We start from the raw sequence: 17,948 nt of genomic DNA, 5'->3' as shown, positions 1-17,948 counted from the left end.
AACTTGCACTATCACTCTATCACCATATTTCCCAGGTCCAGCATCACTCAAGAGTGAGATGCCCTTGGATAATGCGCATCCCAGTGTTCTTTATGGTCTGAGTTACACAAAAGGGAGGAGGCTGCTGTTTGCAACCACACATTAAACATCTGTGCTAGCAATTTCCTTCCCATTTAGCCCCCTGTTCTCTGGCATGCACAGGTTCTGCTGAGTTTAGCAGAAAGTGGCATGACAAGGAGCCCTTTATGCATGGTTCCAGTATTTTCTGATTCGTTCCATTTTGGCCCCAGTCCCAGGGTTGTCAAAGCAACTCTGAAGTCAACCACGTAATAATAGTCAATGAAAGAGGATACAAAATAACACACGCTGATCAGACCCCTTCCTGAGTTTGCCTTTCTTGATGGATGAAGGGTGCTGACACCAAAAGATTTGGCTTTTCCTCTGCTGGGGATTTTCTTATAGCAGGGGAACTGCCAGGCTGTGGGTGCAGGGAAAGCCCCTTTCATCTTTTTTGCAATTTGAGAGGTGAAGGTTACTAATTTGTACAGGCTTATAGGCAGTGTGAGGAGGAGTCTTACCACTGTCCCAGGCAAAACACAGATGAAGTGCGATTACATCAAAAGGCTGGAAAAATCTGACACGAGTTGGGCAGGAGTGAGAAAAGAGGAAAATGGCCACTTGCTCCCAGTACATAGATTTTTGTTTTTCAGCCAGAGCTTTCTAGCTTGTGGCTAGAAGACAAAAATCTGTGTTCTATTGCAGTGGGAACTTTCAGACACCAGATCATAAATGGGTGATGATGGCAGGAGAAACTCATCAGGTAGAAACTCATCATTCATTCACTCCACATGCATGGACCAACATCCACCTTGTCAATATATCAGAAACAGCAGCAATTAGGAGATTGTGGTATTTTCAAAGATCACTATCAAGAAGCTGTGGCATCTTGTGGCTACTCTCAAACAGTTTTATATCTGCTATTGCTCTTTAGGCAGGGCTGTAGTGCTGCTCCCAGAGGGGCAGAAGAAGGAAGGAGGGGACAGGATCAGAAAAATATACTCTGGAGATGGAAAGATATATTGCCACAGTTGACTTTCAGACACATTCAGGACGTGTTTTTTTGGTTTTAGCTGAAAAAATTGAATGTCTGTGACTTCTATACTTTTTGAAGTGCTCACAGGAAAAATAAGAGGGCCAGGCACTTGGGCAACAGTCTGCCTTTGTCCAGACCTCACCCAGTTTTACTGTGTATGCACTGCTTGACTGAAAACTTTCAAACCTCAGTGAGAGACGTGTTTGTCCCACACTTGCGTGATCACAGGTCACTGTCCCGCAACTGGCAAAACTGGTGAAATTCCAATTTTGTCACTGTAATTAGCTTCACTTTTTGTTCTGATACAGCCTTTAATTCTTTAAGACCCTCTGGTCATAAGAGAAAAGCTGTTTCAATACACCTTTAAATGAGCTTGGGCAATTAGGAGCAAGAAAATTAAAAAAGCATGACCGGTAATAGAATTAACAGCATAGTAGAAGAGGCAAACCTGTTCAGTAATATTTTTCCCTACTTCAGATGCAGCACTGCTTCTTCTTATAGATCCATCAGGCATTCACAGTCTGCATGTTTGGGTTGGCTTATAGCTCTGGCTATGAACAGTCCACCTTTACCAGACCACCCACTGCCACATTGACATGTGCTGTCACACAGCACACAATTGTACCATGACATGATATGGCCCATCTCAAAGCAGATCGGCGTCTTCAGCACAGTCCCAAGGAACAGGAGCCTGCACAGGACCTGACAATCGGCTCCTTTGCAAAGCCCTGTCACAGGCTTTGCTGTGAGAAGTGTGGCTGTGTCATAAATCAACACCACCAGGACAAGGTACAGATGGCCAGGAAGCATGAGTACAGAGGGGAAGCACAAAGAGGAACACAGACTTTGAAGTGGTCCAGATGCTTCCCAGTTGTATATCCCCATACCCTCCCTATGTCACACAATGCTGACGAAGATATTCTTGTTCCTTTTACCTCACCAGTTCCCAACCCATTACAAGACCTTGTTTAGCACACGCCAGCCCATTCTACTAACTTGATGGCAATCTTAGCTTGCCATTTCCCTTAGAGATTTTTGGAGGCCATGTATCAAGTTCAGTGTTCCTGTACTTACCACTCTTCAGTGGAGGTGTGGGAAATCATGCGACCCAGAACAGAAGAAATCAACCATGCCCTGTTTCTCCCATCAGCTGCTGCTTCTGATTTAGTAACAGCACACATCACCATATTTGTGAGATCAGTCAAAACCTATCCAGGTGCCTATAGAAGTGGTTGCCACTGCACCAGATGAACACCTCATGCCAACAGTTTGCTCCTACTGATACTTCCAGGCACTAAGGTTACAGTCTGCCAGCCACATCACTGCAAGCATTAATGTCGCTAGTCATAAACAACCAACCCTTTCTGAAAGTCTAATAAACAAAGTGAATGTATAATATAAAATGTAGCAACCTTAATACCTTAGTAGCAAAAAAGCTCATGCAAAATTTCACACATTTTTCAAATCGCACAGCACGGGTTAATTTAAGAATCATTTCATTCGTTCACAGAGAATATATTTGATTTAAAACACATTGTTACAAACATTTTGCTCAGTCCTCTTTTTTAGCCAATACTTAAACACAGTAAGGATTTGTCCCTGGGATAGAAGGAATTTCTAAAATTTTTTAATGTTGTCCTGATCCCATATTCATGAAAATCAATGCAGTCTCCCATTGACTTCAGTGGGTGTTGGAACAGGGCTTGCTTAAGGTAGAGAAGTGTGAATCAAACATTTACAAACAGTCACCAGATGATGAGACTGCTAAAAGCATCCCACTCCATTCCTATTTCCACACAAGTGCATGACAGAATGACTTAAGGTGTATTTATCAAATACATCCACTTTGAAGCAATAATAAAAGGCCTTTTAAAACCCCTGACCACACACAGCTCTGCTTATTTTCCAGTGACACAATGCTGACAGATGTGGGGAAACAGAGGCTTCTATTCTTCCTTTCCTTCTGTAAATGTTTAGAATTAATTTGATGTGGAAAACAAACTATTTGTAGTCTGAACATGTGCTTATCATACAAGAAATGAGAATGGAAACTGGAAAAGGGCATGATTCAGAAACCCAAAGATTCTCTTCCTGGCAGTGTTCATTTGCATTCCTAATTCTAAGAAAACTAAGGTGAAGGGAACAGGCAAGTGCTCCTGTAAAGTATATTTAATGAGTTCCAAGAGAAGAAAAACTCCTCTGCTTAATATTGGATGCAAATCTCTGCTGGCACAGCAGTAAGCATCAAACCAAGAGTCTGACTGCCCTGAAGCACAGAGCACTGTCCCTGCTTAGCAGAACAGGACTGGATACTGCCACTGAACAAAAGAACAAACATTTATAGTTAACCTTTACAATGTCAGCGGGGCTGGAGAATTTCTTAAAGGCTTAAGTTCTTGAACCGAGATTGTAAGATATTCCACCATTAATACCTTTAAAGCCTCTGTGAGAAATCTCTTGGAAAGGCTGCTCCAGACAATGCTGTGGGTTTACTAGATTTAGACACTTCAAAACATACTTGCGTTTTAAAGCAGTATCAAGATGTGTTCAACTCAAGTGTTGTTTTGTTTTTTCCACGTGTTTAGCAAGCTGGTTTTGAAGTGCAAAACACAGAGGAAGAGCCAGAAGCAGAGCAAACAGCCATAAAACTGGGCTGGGTACAAGGAAACGTATTATCAGAAGAGCTGATATCTAGTTCTATCAAGTACCCAGACGGCCCACTCATCATTAGGAATGTGCCAGGCTGCCTTCTCCACTAGAAAACTCCAGTTAAAACATATGTTGGTTTGACTGTTATTCCCTGCATTGAAGGGAAAAGGTTGCTATGAGATGCAAGACATAATGAATGAGCTTAACTGCACAGAATATAAGAACAAGAAGGGAGAGATGAAAACACAAACCAAGGACCAGACACCTCTCGGACATCACTCAGCATCTTCACAGGCATATGAGGAAAGGGACTCCAGACTAAAGCACTGAAACCTTTCCTGAAAATGATGGATCATCACTGCAGCAGTGCCCGGTAACAAAATCACATCTTCACACACCCCCTTCACATCTGCCTGCACCTCCCCTCTCAAAAGGCAGGAATCCGGGCTACCCATAACCTTGCACAGGGACAGCAATGAACGCACAGTATTTTGCTGTCTCTGTATTTTGCCCACGCTGCCTGCCTGGTCACCCTGCAGTAGCTATCAAGCCAATGAGAGAGACATACCCATTAACCCCGCATTCTGCTCCTTATCACCAGGCTCCTGCCAGCAATAACTGTCTCTAAATTTTTTAGTGCAGCTGTGTTAGTACATTTCTTCTTTTACAAAACACACTTGGCTTGAGATATTCTTATAAACCTATAAAGGACCATACAGGCAAGCAGGGTGAATGCAGAAGCACAGGCCGTCTTGCAGAAACAAGCTCCCACTCCACCATCACAACACTAGCAGTACAAGTCAAAATAGTCACATAGGAATCAGCACTTCAAAAAATACAAAGAATTCCCTACCTAACCTTCATACACTTTTTCCCTTCCCTTGCATCCTTCTAATGGCCCAATGAAGTCAGTCACAACTTAGTGTAAAGTAATCATTAACATCTTTGACCTTACTAATAAATATGAAAAGGACTAAGACCTTATTGCGTCGAGTGTTACTGAGATAATCCCAAATAACTTTGAAATATTTTTCCTCTCACTGCATAACAACATTTGCAAAATATTAGCCTTCGTGAGACCCTACGTACGATAAGCACACATAGAAAGCCCATTCACCTGGTTCCATCCTCATCACAGAACAACAAAGAGAAGATCGATTTCCAAAAACTGGAAATAGGGGGAAAAAAAAGAAAAAGAAAAAAAAGACCTTTTCACATTACCCCAAAATAACATAAACATCAGAGATTAACTTTGTAAATCAATGCAAGGACAATGATGTCTGTTGCTATGCTTCACAGGTGAAGGCATGGGTTTTTAAAGACTAATTAAAAGTTCACTTTAACTAAAAAGAGAAACACGGTTCTCTGAAGATCTAGTAATACAAAGATCATTATCTTTAAAAAGTAGAATTCAGTGTTGCTAAGCAATGGATGGCATTTTCAGTGCATATGCTGAGCTTGAAACAAGGGAAAGACAGGATTTTATAGTATGTAATTAGTTAGGAACCAGTAATTAGTGAATAGCATTACATTCACCCATTTTCTCATGTACACCTGGCATTGACACTTCTTTATACTATGCACTACCGCAGCACAGTTTAAGAAGAAGAGACCTAAGAAAAGAACTTATGACAAGCAGAACTTGTCAGAATTTTACCCCTGTTTAAATCATACAGAACTATTTGAATTATTGATTGCTCTTTTTGATTCTAACTCCACACAGGCAGGCATTTTTTACTTTGTTCTATACATCTCTCTACTTTTGTACTCCAAGTCTGGGCTGGCTTTGTTGCCACTGCCTGATCTGCACTGCTGTTTCAAAACTTGCTAATTCATTGCATGCAATGGATTGATTCCCTAAAATGTGATAGGAATCTGTCCGTTAGACTAATTTCCTCTCGGTCCTGCATCCAAAGTTAAGCCATTTTTCAATTATAGCTCCTCTTTTTTCCCCACAGAAAATCAGATGGAAGGTGTGTATTTCACGCTTTGATTCTTCAGCATACATACTTACAGAATATGTTTCATGTTCCCTCCTATATCAAACAGATTCCAGGCCTTTTACTATACTGAGAAAGATTTTAAGGTACAAAAACTGTAGGAAAAGAAAAAATACTTCCATCATACCCTGCCACTGTGATTTATAGAAAAGCACTACATTACTTTTAAATGGATTAGTTTTGAATGAATGATTATTACTCTCTAAAAGCATTTTTAATGGAAGACTTGCTAGTCCTTAACATCTGTGCATCTTTGTGTAACTAAACAGCAGTTGCAAAAGATGCTAACATCTTCATATGTGAAAAATTATAAAGAAATAAACTATATTTCTGTGTCAAGAATACACAAGTCAGGCTCCTTTCTATCCCACCACAGTTATTCCCCTAGTTTTCCCACATCTGGAGGCATAGCACACATTAATGCACAAACCAATCTTATATCTGCTGCAATTGTAGGGTACAAACAATGCACAGTAATTGCAAAATTTTCATTTTGTGAACCAAAATTAGTCTCTCCGGTGAGAGCTTCTGGGTTTAGTTGCACTATATGTAGAAAGGAAACTGTACAGAGCAGGCAAACCACACGCTAACTGCAGACTGCCTGTATGCTAGCATAAAGCAACCGTCAATTCTTCACTGTGGGAAAATATTGAAAAGGTTAATACACTGCTGGACAAACCATAGGTATTAAACAATTTTCAATAGCAACCCAGCAGGTTAGAAGTTGTCACACTGTAACATAACGACAGTAACTTGCTGTAATTCTCTACAAAGATGTCACTGCATTGTTACTGTCCAGAAAGCACGAAACACAGCACTGGGTAGAACAAACATTATATCAAAGGAGGGATTGCAGTTTTCAGACAACTAAAATATGCCCATATTAGTAAGCAAAGCATATTATTGCAATGATCTAAATTCAACAGCTTGGCCCAGGGATGAAATCAATGAAGTAGCAAACATCTATAACTGCCATAAAGTAATCTATTGATTTCCAGGCTAAGCACTTTTTAAATTTTTTTCCTGCAATATTAGTTTCAACATTAAAACTTTAAGACCACATGTGTCACTCCCTAACACTCTGTGGCAGCAGGCAATTTTAGATCTGTAAGAGAAAAGGGAAGGAGGCAATACTCTATACAGTATATGCTGCAAAAATGAAGCGAATCTCAGACACATATACCGAACTTACCAAACGGACCCTGAAAGTCCCAGTATTTACCTAGAAACAAAATGCATTGCACAGATTAGATTACTTGGAACCACATTTCATAGCTGTGTGTCAGTGAGCCCAAAAGGGAATACGCTTAATCTGAATTTTCCAGTTTGAACCTCTGCTTAAGTGTAGATTTGCTCAGAGCACTGTGCTGACCATTTATCAACGTAGTCTCACCTCATTAGGAGTAATGGAGTCATTTTTAAGTATGATCAGGTTTTGTGCACTCTGCCCACTCTGTCCTGTCAGATGCCTCTCAGTCATCACTGCAGAGGGACCAGTAGTTCCTGTTGGGCCACAGGTATTGTAAAACATAAAAGTGTCACTTCCTGATCCTGCAGTTAGGCATGCCTTATAGCAGTAGGTCTTAGTGAGAGACCCATTGCCCCGCACTTCAATGAAATGGGGTTGTACTTTTAAACCTTGGGGCAACCTAGCATCGATGTTGTTGTTGGCCTGCTTGTACAATTCAGCAGGGCACCGTTCTCTGACCCCACAGAACCCTGCACAGCAGGAGTCTCCATACAGACTGTATCTGTAGCACTTGATAACAGTAAGCCCAATGATTGTGAAAAGGAAAACAAAGGAGATGGCGCTCAAAGCGATAATGAGATAAAGAGTAATCTCTGAGTAATTGCTCGGACTTTTAATGTGCCTTCTTCTATCGGGGATGATTTTGGAAACTCTGTCCACCACGGCAACAGTGATGGCTACTGATGAGGACATTGGTGGGTCTCCATTGTCTCTCACCTCCACCGTCAGGTTGAAAGTAGGTGTGCTGTCCTCCCCCAGTTTGCGAGTAGTCCTAATCTCCCCAGTATGGAGCTCTATCCTGAACAAACCTGGATCTGAGGTTTGCACCAGGTGGAAGAACAACCAGGCATTTTGTCCTGAGTCTCCATCAATGGCTATAATTTTTGTTACCAAATATCCAGCATATGCCGAGCGTGGGATCATCTCCAGGGCTGCTGAAGTGTTGGTTGAGGTAGGATACAGAATCTGCGGAGCATGGTCATTCTCATCCACCACATAGATGTAGACAGTGGCAGTGCTGCTCAGTGGTGGGATCCCGGCATCCTGAGCCTGGACAACCACCTGAAACTCCCTTAGTGTCTCATAGTCAAAGGACCTGACAGCATACATGTTGCCACTATCAGATTTAATGGAGACATAGGAAGCAACAGGTAGCCCTTCAATCTCCCCATCTAGTAGAGAATAGGATACATAGGCATTTTCGGCGACGTCTGGGTCAATGGCTTTGATAGTGCACAGCAAGGCTCCAATGGGGTTGTTCTCAGGGATGTAAACTGAGTAGACAGGTTCCTCGAATCGTGGAGGATTGTCATTGATGTCAGAGATCTCCACATGGATCACCTTCTGGGAGGAAAGAGGGGGGCTCCCAGAGTCAGTAGCCGTAACTGTGATGTTATAGGCTGCTGCTTTCTCATGGTCCAGTTTGCCCTGGGTGATCAAGGTGTAGGAGTTCTTGAAAGAGTTGAGTGTGAAGGGGAGGCCAGGGGGAATACGCAGAGTCACTTGCTTGTTCAGCCCTGAGTCCTGGTCAGTGACACTCATCAGGGCCACCACAGTTCCTGCTTTTGCATCCTCTGGCACTGGGCTGTACAGGGAGGTGAGGACCACCTCAGGAACATTGTCGTTGGCATCCACAATGTTCACCAGGACTTTGCAGTGCCCAGCCATAGAGACAGGGCCCTGATCAGTGGCTTGCACATAGATCTCATAGGAGGATGCTTCTTCATAGTCCAAGGTACCGTTAACCCGCACCTCCCCTGAATGTGGGTCTACACTAAAGAGCTGCCTCACCTTCTGTGGGGTGTAGCTGCCAAAGGAGTAGATCACATCCCCGTTGGAGCCCTCATCAGGGTCTGAGGCATTGAGTTTGACCACTAATGTTCCAGGCAGGGAGTTCTCCAGAAGGCTCACAGTGTAGGTGGAGCGGTCAAATGCAGGTGGATTGTCATTGGTATCCACAACTCTCACAGAGATCTGGGCTGTACCAGACTTGGGGGGGTCTCCACCATCCACTGCAGTGAGCACCAGCTGCTGCAGGGCACTCTGCTCCCGGTCCAGTGGTTGCTGCAGCACCAGCTCCAGGAGCTTGCTGCCGCTCTGGAAACCTTTAAGGTCCAGGGCAAAGTGGTGGCTGGGGCTAAGCTGGTAGCTCTGCACAGAATTGGTGCCCACATCAGGGTCCTGGGCACTCTCGATGTGGAAGCGGGCCCCGGGCACAGCGGACTCACTAATCTCCAGCCGGTAATCCTGGCGAGGGAAGCGCGGCGCATTGTCGTTGATGTCCAGCACCTCCACCTCCACGTTATGCACCTCGATGGGCTGCTCGATGACCAACTCCAGGCTGAGGAAGCAGGAGGGGCTCAGCTCGCAGAGGGCCTCGCGGTCCATGCGCTCCCGCACCAGCAGCGCCCCGCGGCCCAGCTCCAGCTCCAGGTATTGCCGGCCGCTGCCCGAGGTAAGCCGCGCTCCTCTGGCCGCCAGTCGCCGCGGATCCACGCCCAGGTCGCTCGCCACGCTGCCCACGAAGGCGCCGTGTGGCAGCTCCTCCCGCACCGAGTAGCGGAGCGGCCCGCCGGCCGCCCGCCCAGCGCACAGCCCCAGCAGCAGCAGGCCCAGCACCACCGCCCCGCCGCGGCTCCGCCGAGCAGCCGCCGCCATGGCCGGCGGGGGTGGGGAGCTGCCGGAGTCCGGAGCCGCCTCGCCCGGCCCTGGCCCGGCCTCACTCCCCGCCGCCGCCCGGACGCTTCATGCAAGCGGCAAGCAGCAGCCGCCGGCCGCCTCCGGCCCCGCCGCCGCCCGGTCCATGCTCGCCGGCTGCCCGAGGCGGCGGCTCCGACCTCTCTCCCTCCGGCGGCTCCGAGGAAGAGAAGAAGGAGGAGGAGGAGGAGGAGGAGGAGGAGGAAGGAGGAGGGACCGGGACTCGCCGGATCCGCTTTCTCCTGCTCCAGCTGCTGCGCGGGAGGAGGCGGGGGAGGACGCTAAGCCGCGGCTGGCTCCGGTTCAGCACCTGGGCAGGGAACAGCGACACGGCTGCCGGCGGGAGCCGCCCCCGCGCCCGCTGCCTGCCCGAGCCAGGAGCCCGGGGCCGCCCGGCCCCGCACTCCCGGCCCCGCCGCACCCTCCTCACCCACGTGTTGCGGCCCCTCGGTGAGCCGGGCCCCTCGCTCCCGGTGGCGGCGGGCTCTCGCTGCCGAGCCGGGAGGGGTGCGGCTCCCGCGCCGCCGCCCCTCGTCTCCGCCGCGGTTTCGCTGCTGAAGCTTCGGGGGCGCGGGGAGGAGGATGGCGGGGGTGGGGTGGGGTGGGGTGGGGGTGGGGGGAGAAGGGCCGCAAACCGCCTGCACTTCTGGACCTGCTGCAGCAATGCTAAAGTACATCCGCTTGGGAGGGTTAAATCAGCGCAGGGCTCCGAAAAAAAATGGGCCTCCAGCCAGGTCTGGTGCCGTCTGTGTGCTGCTGCAGTGTGTTTGACGACCTCTTTCTTGGAGACCTGCCTCTCTGCTCCGTCGGAGATTCATCCTTGCTGCAGTACCGTCCCTCTGCCCAACCCCCGCGGACCCCCCTGCCCGGCTTCCACCTTCCTCCTGCTCAGCTTCCTCTCACCCTTGCTGCAGCTGCCGTGCCCCGATAGCAGCTGGGCTGGTAGAATTCTGCAAGTCACACCCACGAGTTAGGAGCATTGAAGGTGGGCTTCAGTTTCTCATCCAATGCAACACACAGGCTCGAGGTGATCAAGCGCAGCTGGAGAGAAGATGCAGCACAATCTGTTTTCTAGTTACAGTTTTTTCCTCTTCTACCCTTGTGATGGAGGACTGACAAACAGGGCCATCAAATTGAACCTCAGCAGTGGAGGTGAGCGGGCTGCAGCCATGATAAGTTTTACCCCAGTGCCACAAATTCCAGCAAAGGAAATAAACTTAAGTGTTCATTCATACAACATCTAAGTCACTAAGATGACATATTTAATGAGACAAACCACAGGACCAGAAAGTCCCTGAAAGATTGGACCAGATGATCCTTTAGGTCCTTTCCAGCCTGGTATTCTGATTCTATGACATAGTCTGCCAGGGGTGCAACTATGTTGTACCTACCACCCAGTGGAGAAATGGGCTTCTCTGCTAATATTTATCCCCCTGATGTTTTTTTCCTGGCTTGCCTCACAAAATCTTTTAGAATGTACAATGAATCCTCACTGAATTGGGCTGGTCTATCAAGGGGAGAGGGCAACCCAAACATTCAGCTAAAACCTCTTTCATTGCCCTCTGTGGGCCTGGGCACCTCTCACCATATTACAACCTCACACCATAAATCCCAAAGGTTTTTACTGTAATGTACCTGATGCACAAACCCCAAAGAACAGTCGTCCCAATTCTGACTCAGCACTGCTAAGAACAATTACCAGTCTATCAGCTTTTATCAGTGGCCACCATTATCAGAAGAGACAACATTAAGAACAGGATTACCCTATTTATGTTTTGGCTGATGGGTTCATTTGATTCTCAGCCCATTTTTGTGGACCAAATATTTGCCCACATATTTATTCTAATGTGCCCAGTACCCCAGTGTCTGCAAATACTGCTGTGGAACTGCCCAACCCTGTTTGTCTTTTTAAGTAGGATAAACATAGGTCTGTGCAGACCAAGAAGGGCAGATAGAGATGCCAAGTGCCTAGAACACGTGGAAATGTGCCCATTTCATCCAGTTGTTTAAACAGGAGCCAAACACTTAAAAATAAATCAGCTTTAAGTTTTTGGCTAGCTACCCACATTCAAGATCACTATATTCACAGATTCAGAACAAAATGCCCTGACAGCCTGACAGAAAAAAAAAAAAAAAAAAAGGAAAAAAAAAAAACCAAAAAACACAAACCAGCAAACAAACAAAACAAAACAAAAAATCCCCCCAAAACAACACCTTGCTAAAAGCTACATAAAAGCTATATCAGCACTAAAATACATTAACTATGCATCCGTGTGTCAAAACAACTTGCAGTCACCATGTAAAACAGAAGCCTGAAGGGACACACCCTCAGTTTTCCAGACAATGAAACAGTGGCTTCACCCAGACAGTCCATGGATTATCTCTGCCCCACACCTCCCATGTGTACAGCCACGAAGTCCTCTAACAAACATACAGAACACCAATAAAAGGCCAAAAGCCATGGCAACATTGGCAAGATCTAAGGCTCTGCCTTATGGAACATACTGGTACAGGCTCTCCTGGAAACGGACAATGCCCTTGCTAAGAAGTGGTGGGTAAACAAAACTTATCTCTGTAGGCAATGCCTTTCTAGCCACAAGCCAATTTTACTTACAGTGTGTGAATGAAACACACCAATCATACATCCAGGGTTTTTTAATACCAGCAAGGAATCTTTCACACTGTTCCTAGACCCATTGAATTACTTCTGATAGACATTCAGGCTCTGCCCTACTGCATTCCAGCTGGGTCTCCCAGCAAGGAAGGGCTGATCAACATTCAAATCCTGGCTCACCTCACTAGTTACACCCTACCTAGGTTCATCTTTCTTCACGTCCTAGAGCTCTGAGAACAGCTAAGACTATGCACATCCAAAATTTTGCAAAACTCCACAGAATGTAAAACTGAACAGAGATAACACACACACACACTTAACCAACCCATTCTAGAACATAATCCATAACATTTTCATTCCCATCAAACATCTTTCTAAACCTCAGGTTCCTAGAAAATTTTTCTCCTAATTTCAGAATCATAAATCCTAGGATTGTCTGGCTTCTTGCCTTTTTGTAAGTTTTACAGCACCCATAAAATAGGTACTCTGATTTTCATTTTACAGATTAATACTGTAGCTTGGCTTATTTACAGTAGCACTGTACAAATGTAACAGTCTGTCAAAATGTTAGCTTTATACAGTTTATGCTGACTACACAGTTTATAAGTGATATCCTGAAACTTGTTCTATTCTGATTAAATGTTCCCCAAGTCCCTTTAAATCTATATAAACTTCATCCATGGCCACAATAATTTTAATTATTTCCATCAGCTTCAGTGGTAATGCTGACTCAGTCCTGAAGGCCTTGATTTTTAATTCAGGAAAAACTTCCATTGAGAAAACACTTCAGGATCTGGCCTGTAGTAATATTGATTTTTCTAGCAAAAGGCAAAAATTGAAACACAGAAAAACATAATTTCAGTTTCAACTGAATTGAGGCTTAGGGGCTTTCTAGTCTTCTTTTCCCCAGAATTCTGTTTTCCAGTAATTTCTTGAAATTTCATCTAAGCATCAAATTTTTGTTTAGTGAGCTTTGAAGGTGTTTCAAAATTTCAGATGAAACCACATGAGCAACGGCATCAGAATCCATCCCTGCAGCAAAAACAGCTGATAAAACATACCAGACCCAAATGTCCATCTGCTGATAAACCTGATAACCCCTGAAGTGATTGGATGCTGCCTGTATGCAGCATTTATATACACTGGCCTATTGGGCTTTGCTGACATACAAAAATTGCACCACTTTAATTAGCTTGGTTAAATTAAATGGTACTTGTCCTTTAATGTGAGTACAAATATATGGGCGTAGCAAAGAACACACTGGTTTTATCAAGTCCTGCAGAAGAAAATTAAGTATATATCACAATAGTAATACGCTGGCATATATCTATGCTAGAGGTTGTAGTAATATAACTATTTTAGTATGAAAAGTTCTCACGTTCCTATGCAAGCCTTCCTTGAAACAGTTCTACATATAGATATGCCTGAATTAGGAGCAGTGTAACGCAGCGCCACAGAAATATTTCTGGGCAGATATTTCTCTTGGGAGCAATACAGTTATACACAGATACAGTTCTGTAGGTATTTAGGGCCTTGAAAAGTTCATCCATTTCAAATCACAGCTGTACAAGGAACATTTTTATATAACACTGTAACTAGAACCACTTAAATTTGCTTGAGCAGTAATAAACCTGTGTTCAATTTGCTTCATTGCAGAACACTGTGCAGAGTCCTTCCTCTGGCTATTTCTGAGTCTCACACAGCAGAAGGAGAGAGAAAGGCATAATAAAAAACAGGAAAATGTGAAAAAAACAACATGTTAACTGAAGAACTCCAAGTTATTTCAACATCTGAAATGACATTTTGCTTCTTTGTAAATAGTATCACCTTCAGTAACTCACATCCCTGAAACATGATATCCAACAACTCAATGCTGCAATGTAGCTCCTTTATGAACTGGTGGAAAGTCACCAGCTCCAAGGATCAGGCTCTAGATTTTACATGTAGTTTTGTCAGCATGTAAGTTTTCAGGGACACTGAGATTACCTGCATAACATATAAATGCACACACAATTTCTGCTTACTGATAAAACAGCGTGCAAAGGAAGATGGAGACAAGTCTAGAGAATCCATATAGTTTAGACATAACAAGTAGGTAAGTAGTGTCATTCTCTAGAAAAACCTAGATTTTCTCTCTGTGTCTGCTTGCATGTGGTGCCTACAATTTGTCTGCCTTAGAATTAAATCAAGTCCAGAGGAAAGGAACAGCCATCAGTCACAGGCCAGATTACATCAACCACAGTGGAAAACAACATCCATAAACTGTAAGGCAGTGACTCAGATTTGTGGAGTTTCTTGTACGCAGTTCTTTCCAGTAAGATGGTGGACTGTAGCATGATCTTCTAGCCCATGGGTACTCATGAGATCTATGTAAAAACCATCTTGATAATTTCAGGGGACACTTACACTACTACTGCAGTCCAACCCCATCTTTCACTTCACTTCACTCTCTTGGGATTCCTGCCGCCTTCTGCACCCTACTTCAGTCATGCCTCCCTCCCCACTCTTCTCTGAAGGAGAATATGTAAAGGATTGTTTCTGGTGACTTCCCATGTCTCAACTACTATCTGATCAGAAAGATACTGCCTAGAGATGATAAGGCAATGTAAAGGCAGGATTGAAAGGGATTCATACCCTACAGTGCCTTCCTGCCTGACAAGACTCCATCAGTCTCATTTTAGCAATCTGATCTCAAACATCCCAAAAGATGAGAGTAGGTTCTGCAGTTTGAACACAGCCACTGAGCAACCCTTTAAAAATAGAGCCCTGCAGTTAAACCAGATCTCTTTCAGTATATGGTCTGCATTCTCTGTGTGGGATTTTCTGGGAACGTGGGATTCTCCTTCTTCCTAAAAATACTGCAAAATGCCTCCCTGAGGTAATGCAAAATTCTTGTTTCTATGTCCAACTTCTTTGCTCCTATGTTCAAGACATCTTCCACACTTGAATTACTTCTTGACAACTCATCTTTTCACATGCAACTTGCCCCTCCCTTGTTTGAAATAGATAGGTATGGTGCCAAATTGGTCCATTGGATAGGCTCTGTTCTTTAGTATCTGTCCCTAAATCCATTTTTCACATTGGTATGAATTTAACCGGTGTGATTTTTTTTTTTTCTATCCCAGACATCTGAAACCGGATTATTGCTATTATGGGAACGAAGGCTGCTGAACAGCCAGAAAAAATCCTGTTTGCATTTAGGTCACAATTTCTTTGCAGTAGTGTACTTTTTGTTATCCTGCAAAACAGTATGTAAGGAAAACAGGTGGTGGGTTGGGATATGGAGAGGGATCTGTGTTGTGAACCTGAAGTCAGACAAACCACATAGAACAAAGACACTCAGAAAATACATTTCTTTGCTTGACCTGGTTGCCAGTGTACTTTGAATTATTTGTCACTTCCAGTCTAAAATTTAAGGATGGATATCTCTCTGACTCATTCTGTTTGTCTTCTGCTGTATTTTTCTGATGACTTCAAAATCCCTTCAGTAATTTATTGACCATAATGTCACATACTGCACCATTCTAAACGGAAGGACATTAACAATTCTGACATTGACAAAGTAACGTTCATCTTTCCAAAGTCACCACAAAGCCTACTGCCAAATGTCTTCTTGTCTTGCCACAGTCTTTGTCATGCTTCTATGCAGACTGTGATTCTTCAGTGCAAGCCATCACTGCCAAGTTTCAGCTCAGTGAACTGGTTGAGACACACTCTAGTCAAACAAATCTCTTCCAGATGATTATCACTTCATTTGTTTCCCTAACTCTGGCTACTGCCTCACTGCATGCTTCTCTTCACTTGTGTTGCATGCTGCTCTTTACAGTTTGAGAACTGGGACAAAGTTACAAGGTAGCTGTCCCCTTCTTGAAACTGTATAGGAATGTGTCAGAGCAGTTGCCCAGAAACTGAAGACTCAACTTCATTTTCTGCTTTAAGGAGTTTAAACTTCTTTCGTCATCTCCCTAGAAAGTGCCTTCATAAGCCACAGGAAGTCCTCTACCTCCTTATTGAAACAAGGCAAAAACTTAAGCCATTCTAGGTCAAAGAGAACGGCAATATAAGACATATCATCCTGGATCCTCATACCTGAGATGCTCACTTGGAAAGGAAGAGATGGTAGAAACCTGGTTTTCCTCCAAGAAGTTTTATTGACTTTATACTAAACCACCCTGGGATACAATTCACAGTACAGTGATAGTATAGTATAGTATGGTATAGTTCTAATGTTTTATAACTTTTGTGTTACTTCTAATACACACACACCTGTGTTTGTTAGTGATGATAAACTATTTTCACAGCAGGACTCCTCCCATTTCTTGTTCATATTACCAGATCCTGATGACACCTTCTCGTAATGCATAACCAGTATCATTACATCTGCAATAGCACCTTTTATTCTTTTTACTAATGTCACCATTTTCCTATCCTATCCTATCCACAAAATTTAATTATTAGTTAGGTAGTCCTTCACCTATTTGGGGGGTGGGGGGGTGCATTCATACATGAAGCATTTGATACATATTATTCTCATGTTTGGGCATACTAGTATTTTGTTAACTTTAAACCTCCCATAAGATCTCAGATCTGAAGGGTCTACCAGTAAGCCATATTTCTGAGGAACAGGTACATTCTGGCACAAAGTTACTTAAAAGATTGTTTTATTTATCCAACTAAACAGGACCTTCTACTAGAATTAGATGGTCCTATCAGTTCAAGTCTCCATTAATGACTCCCGAGCTCTCCTAAATGGACATCCAAGTTGGACTGGCAGCTCTAAATCTGCCAGTATTGTCTTCTTGCTCACAGACTGGCTCTTAAACCCATCCTTTCTTTTTTTTTCCCCATTTATATGTTCTCCTTCTTAAATATTTGTTTCATATGTGATTTTTTTTTCTATTACTAGCCACAGCTTAACTTCAACTATCCATCTTTTATTTATACTATCCTTCTCTTTTTTCTTTTTTTTTTTTATTTTGGTTTCTATATATTTCTCTATCTTGTCTCTTTCCACTGAATATTCTCCTCTTTCCATCGTCTACCTCTAGTACATACAGTTATTTTCTACTCCATTTTCACTCAGTCCATCTAGCTCTCTCACTTTTGCCTGAGTCATTGTGGAATAATTACTAAATTGGCCAAGAATACAGAAGTACAGCATTGTTCACACATTAAGGAAAGTCATAAAATCAAGAGGCTTCTGAGGTAGAATACAGCCGCAGCTGGCACACGAAGAATGCAACATCTGCGATTCCCTGTACAAGGCTGTTTGCAAAACTACACAAGGGATGGAATGGAACACAATTGTTCCGTGGCCTTCCCTTGTGACAAATATCAGATATGGGAACGAGATGGTACTACAGAACAGATAAGCTGCCTACGCTTACTACGAAACAGACAAGTGGCCCTACTCGCTACCCGAGGCAACATTTTGTCAAATTTTGATGAAATGCTTTCCTTTGTGCGAACTTCGCTCATTACAATGCACCAAAACACACCTCCATCCCAGAGGCTACCAGCCCTCAAGGTGCAACCACTCCTCCTTGAGTACCCCAATAATAATAAAAGTATTTATGACTAAAGTCACTCAAACTCCACTTTGAAGATAAAAAAATAGTATAAAAATAGCCTGAGAGAGGGGGGATA

The 17,948-nt window shown here is 43.9% G+C and overlaps 1 protein-coding gene across 20 annotated transcripts in view; it reads right to left on the bottom strand.

Moving 5' to 3' along the window:
• LOC141749921 (protocadherin alpha-C2-like) overlaps positions 1 to 17,948 on the bottom strand; it is a 175,749-nt gene that overhangs the window by 40,667 nt on the left and 117,134 nt on the right. For 2 of the 20 annotated variants that reach the window (XM_074604210.1, XM_074604214.1), the window contains exon 1: positions 7,136 to 9,788. The exons of 17 other annotated variants lie outside the window; for them this stretch is intronic. In XM_074604210.1, coding sequence (XP_074460311.1) covers positions 7,136 to 9,649 — 2,514 coding nt within the window. In that variant the 5' untranslated portion in view covers positions 9,650 to 9,788. Of the gene's footprint in view, positions 1 to 7,135; positions 9,789 to 17,948 lie in introns of those variants that run through there. One more of the 20 variants, XM_074604226.1, reaches the window with a different exon arrangement.

This window comes from Larus michahellis, chromosome 11 (assembly GCF_964199755.1).
Source record: "Larus michahellis chromosome 11, bLarMic1.1, whole genome shotgun sequence".
Lineage (NCBI taxonomy): Eukaryota > Metazoa > Chordata > Aves > Charadriiformes > Laridae > Larus > Larus michahellis.
The sequence above is the reverse complement of the archived record's forward strand: the minus strand, read 5'-3'. Positions and strand labels throughout refer to the sequence as shown.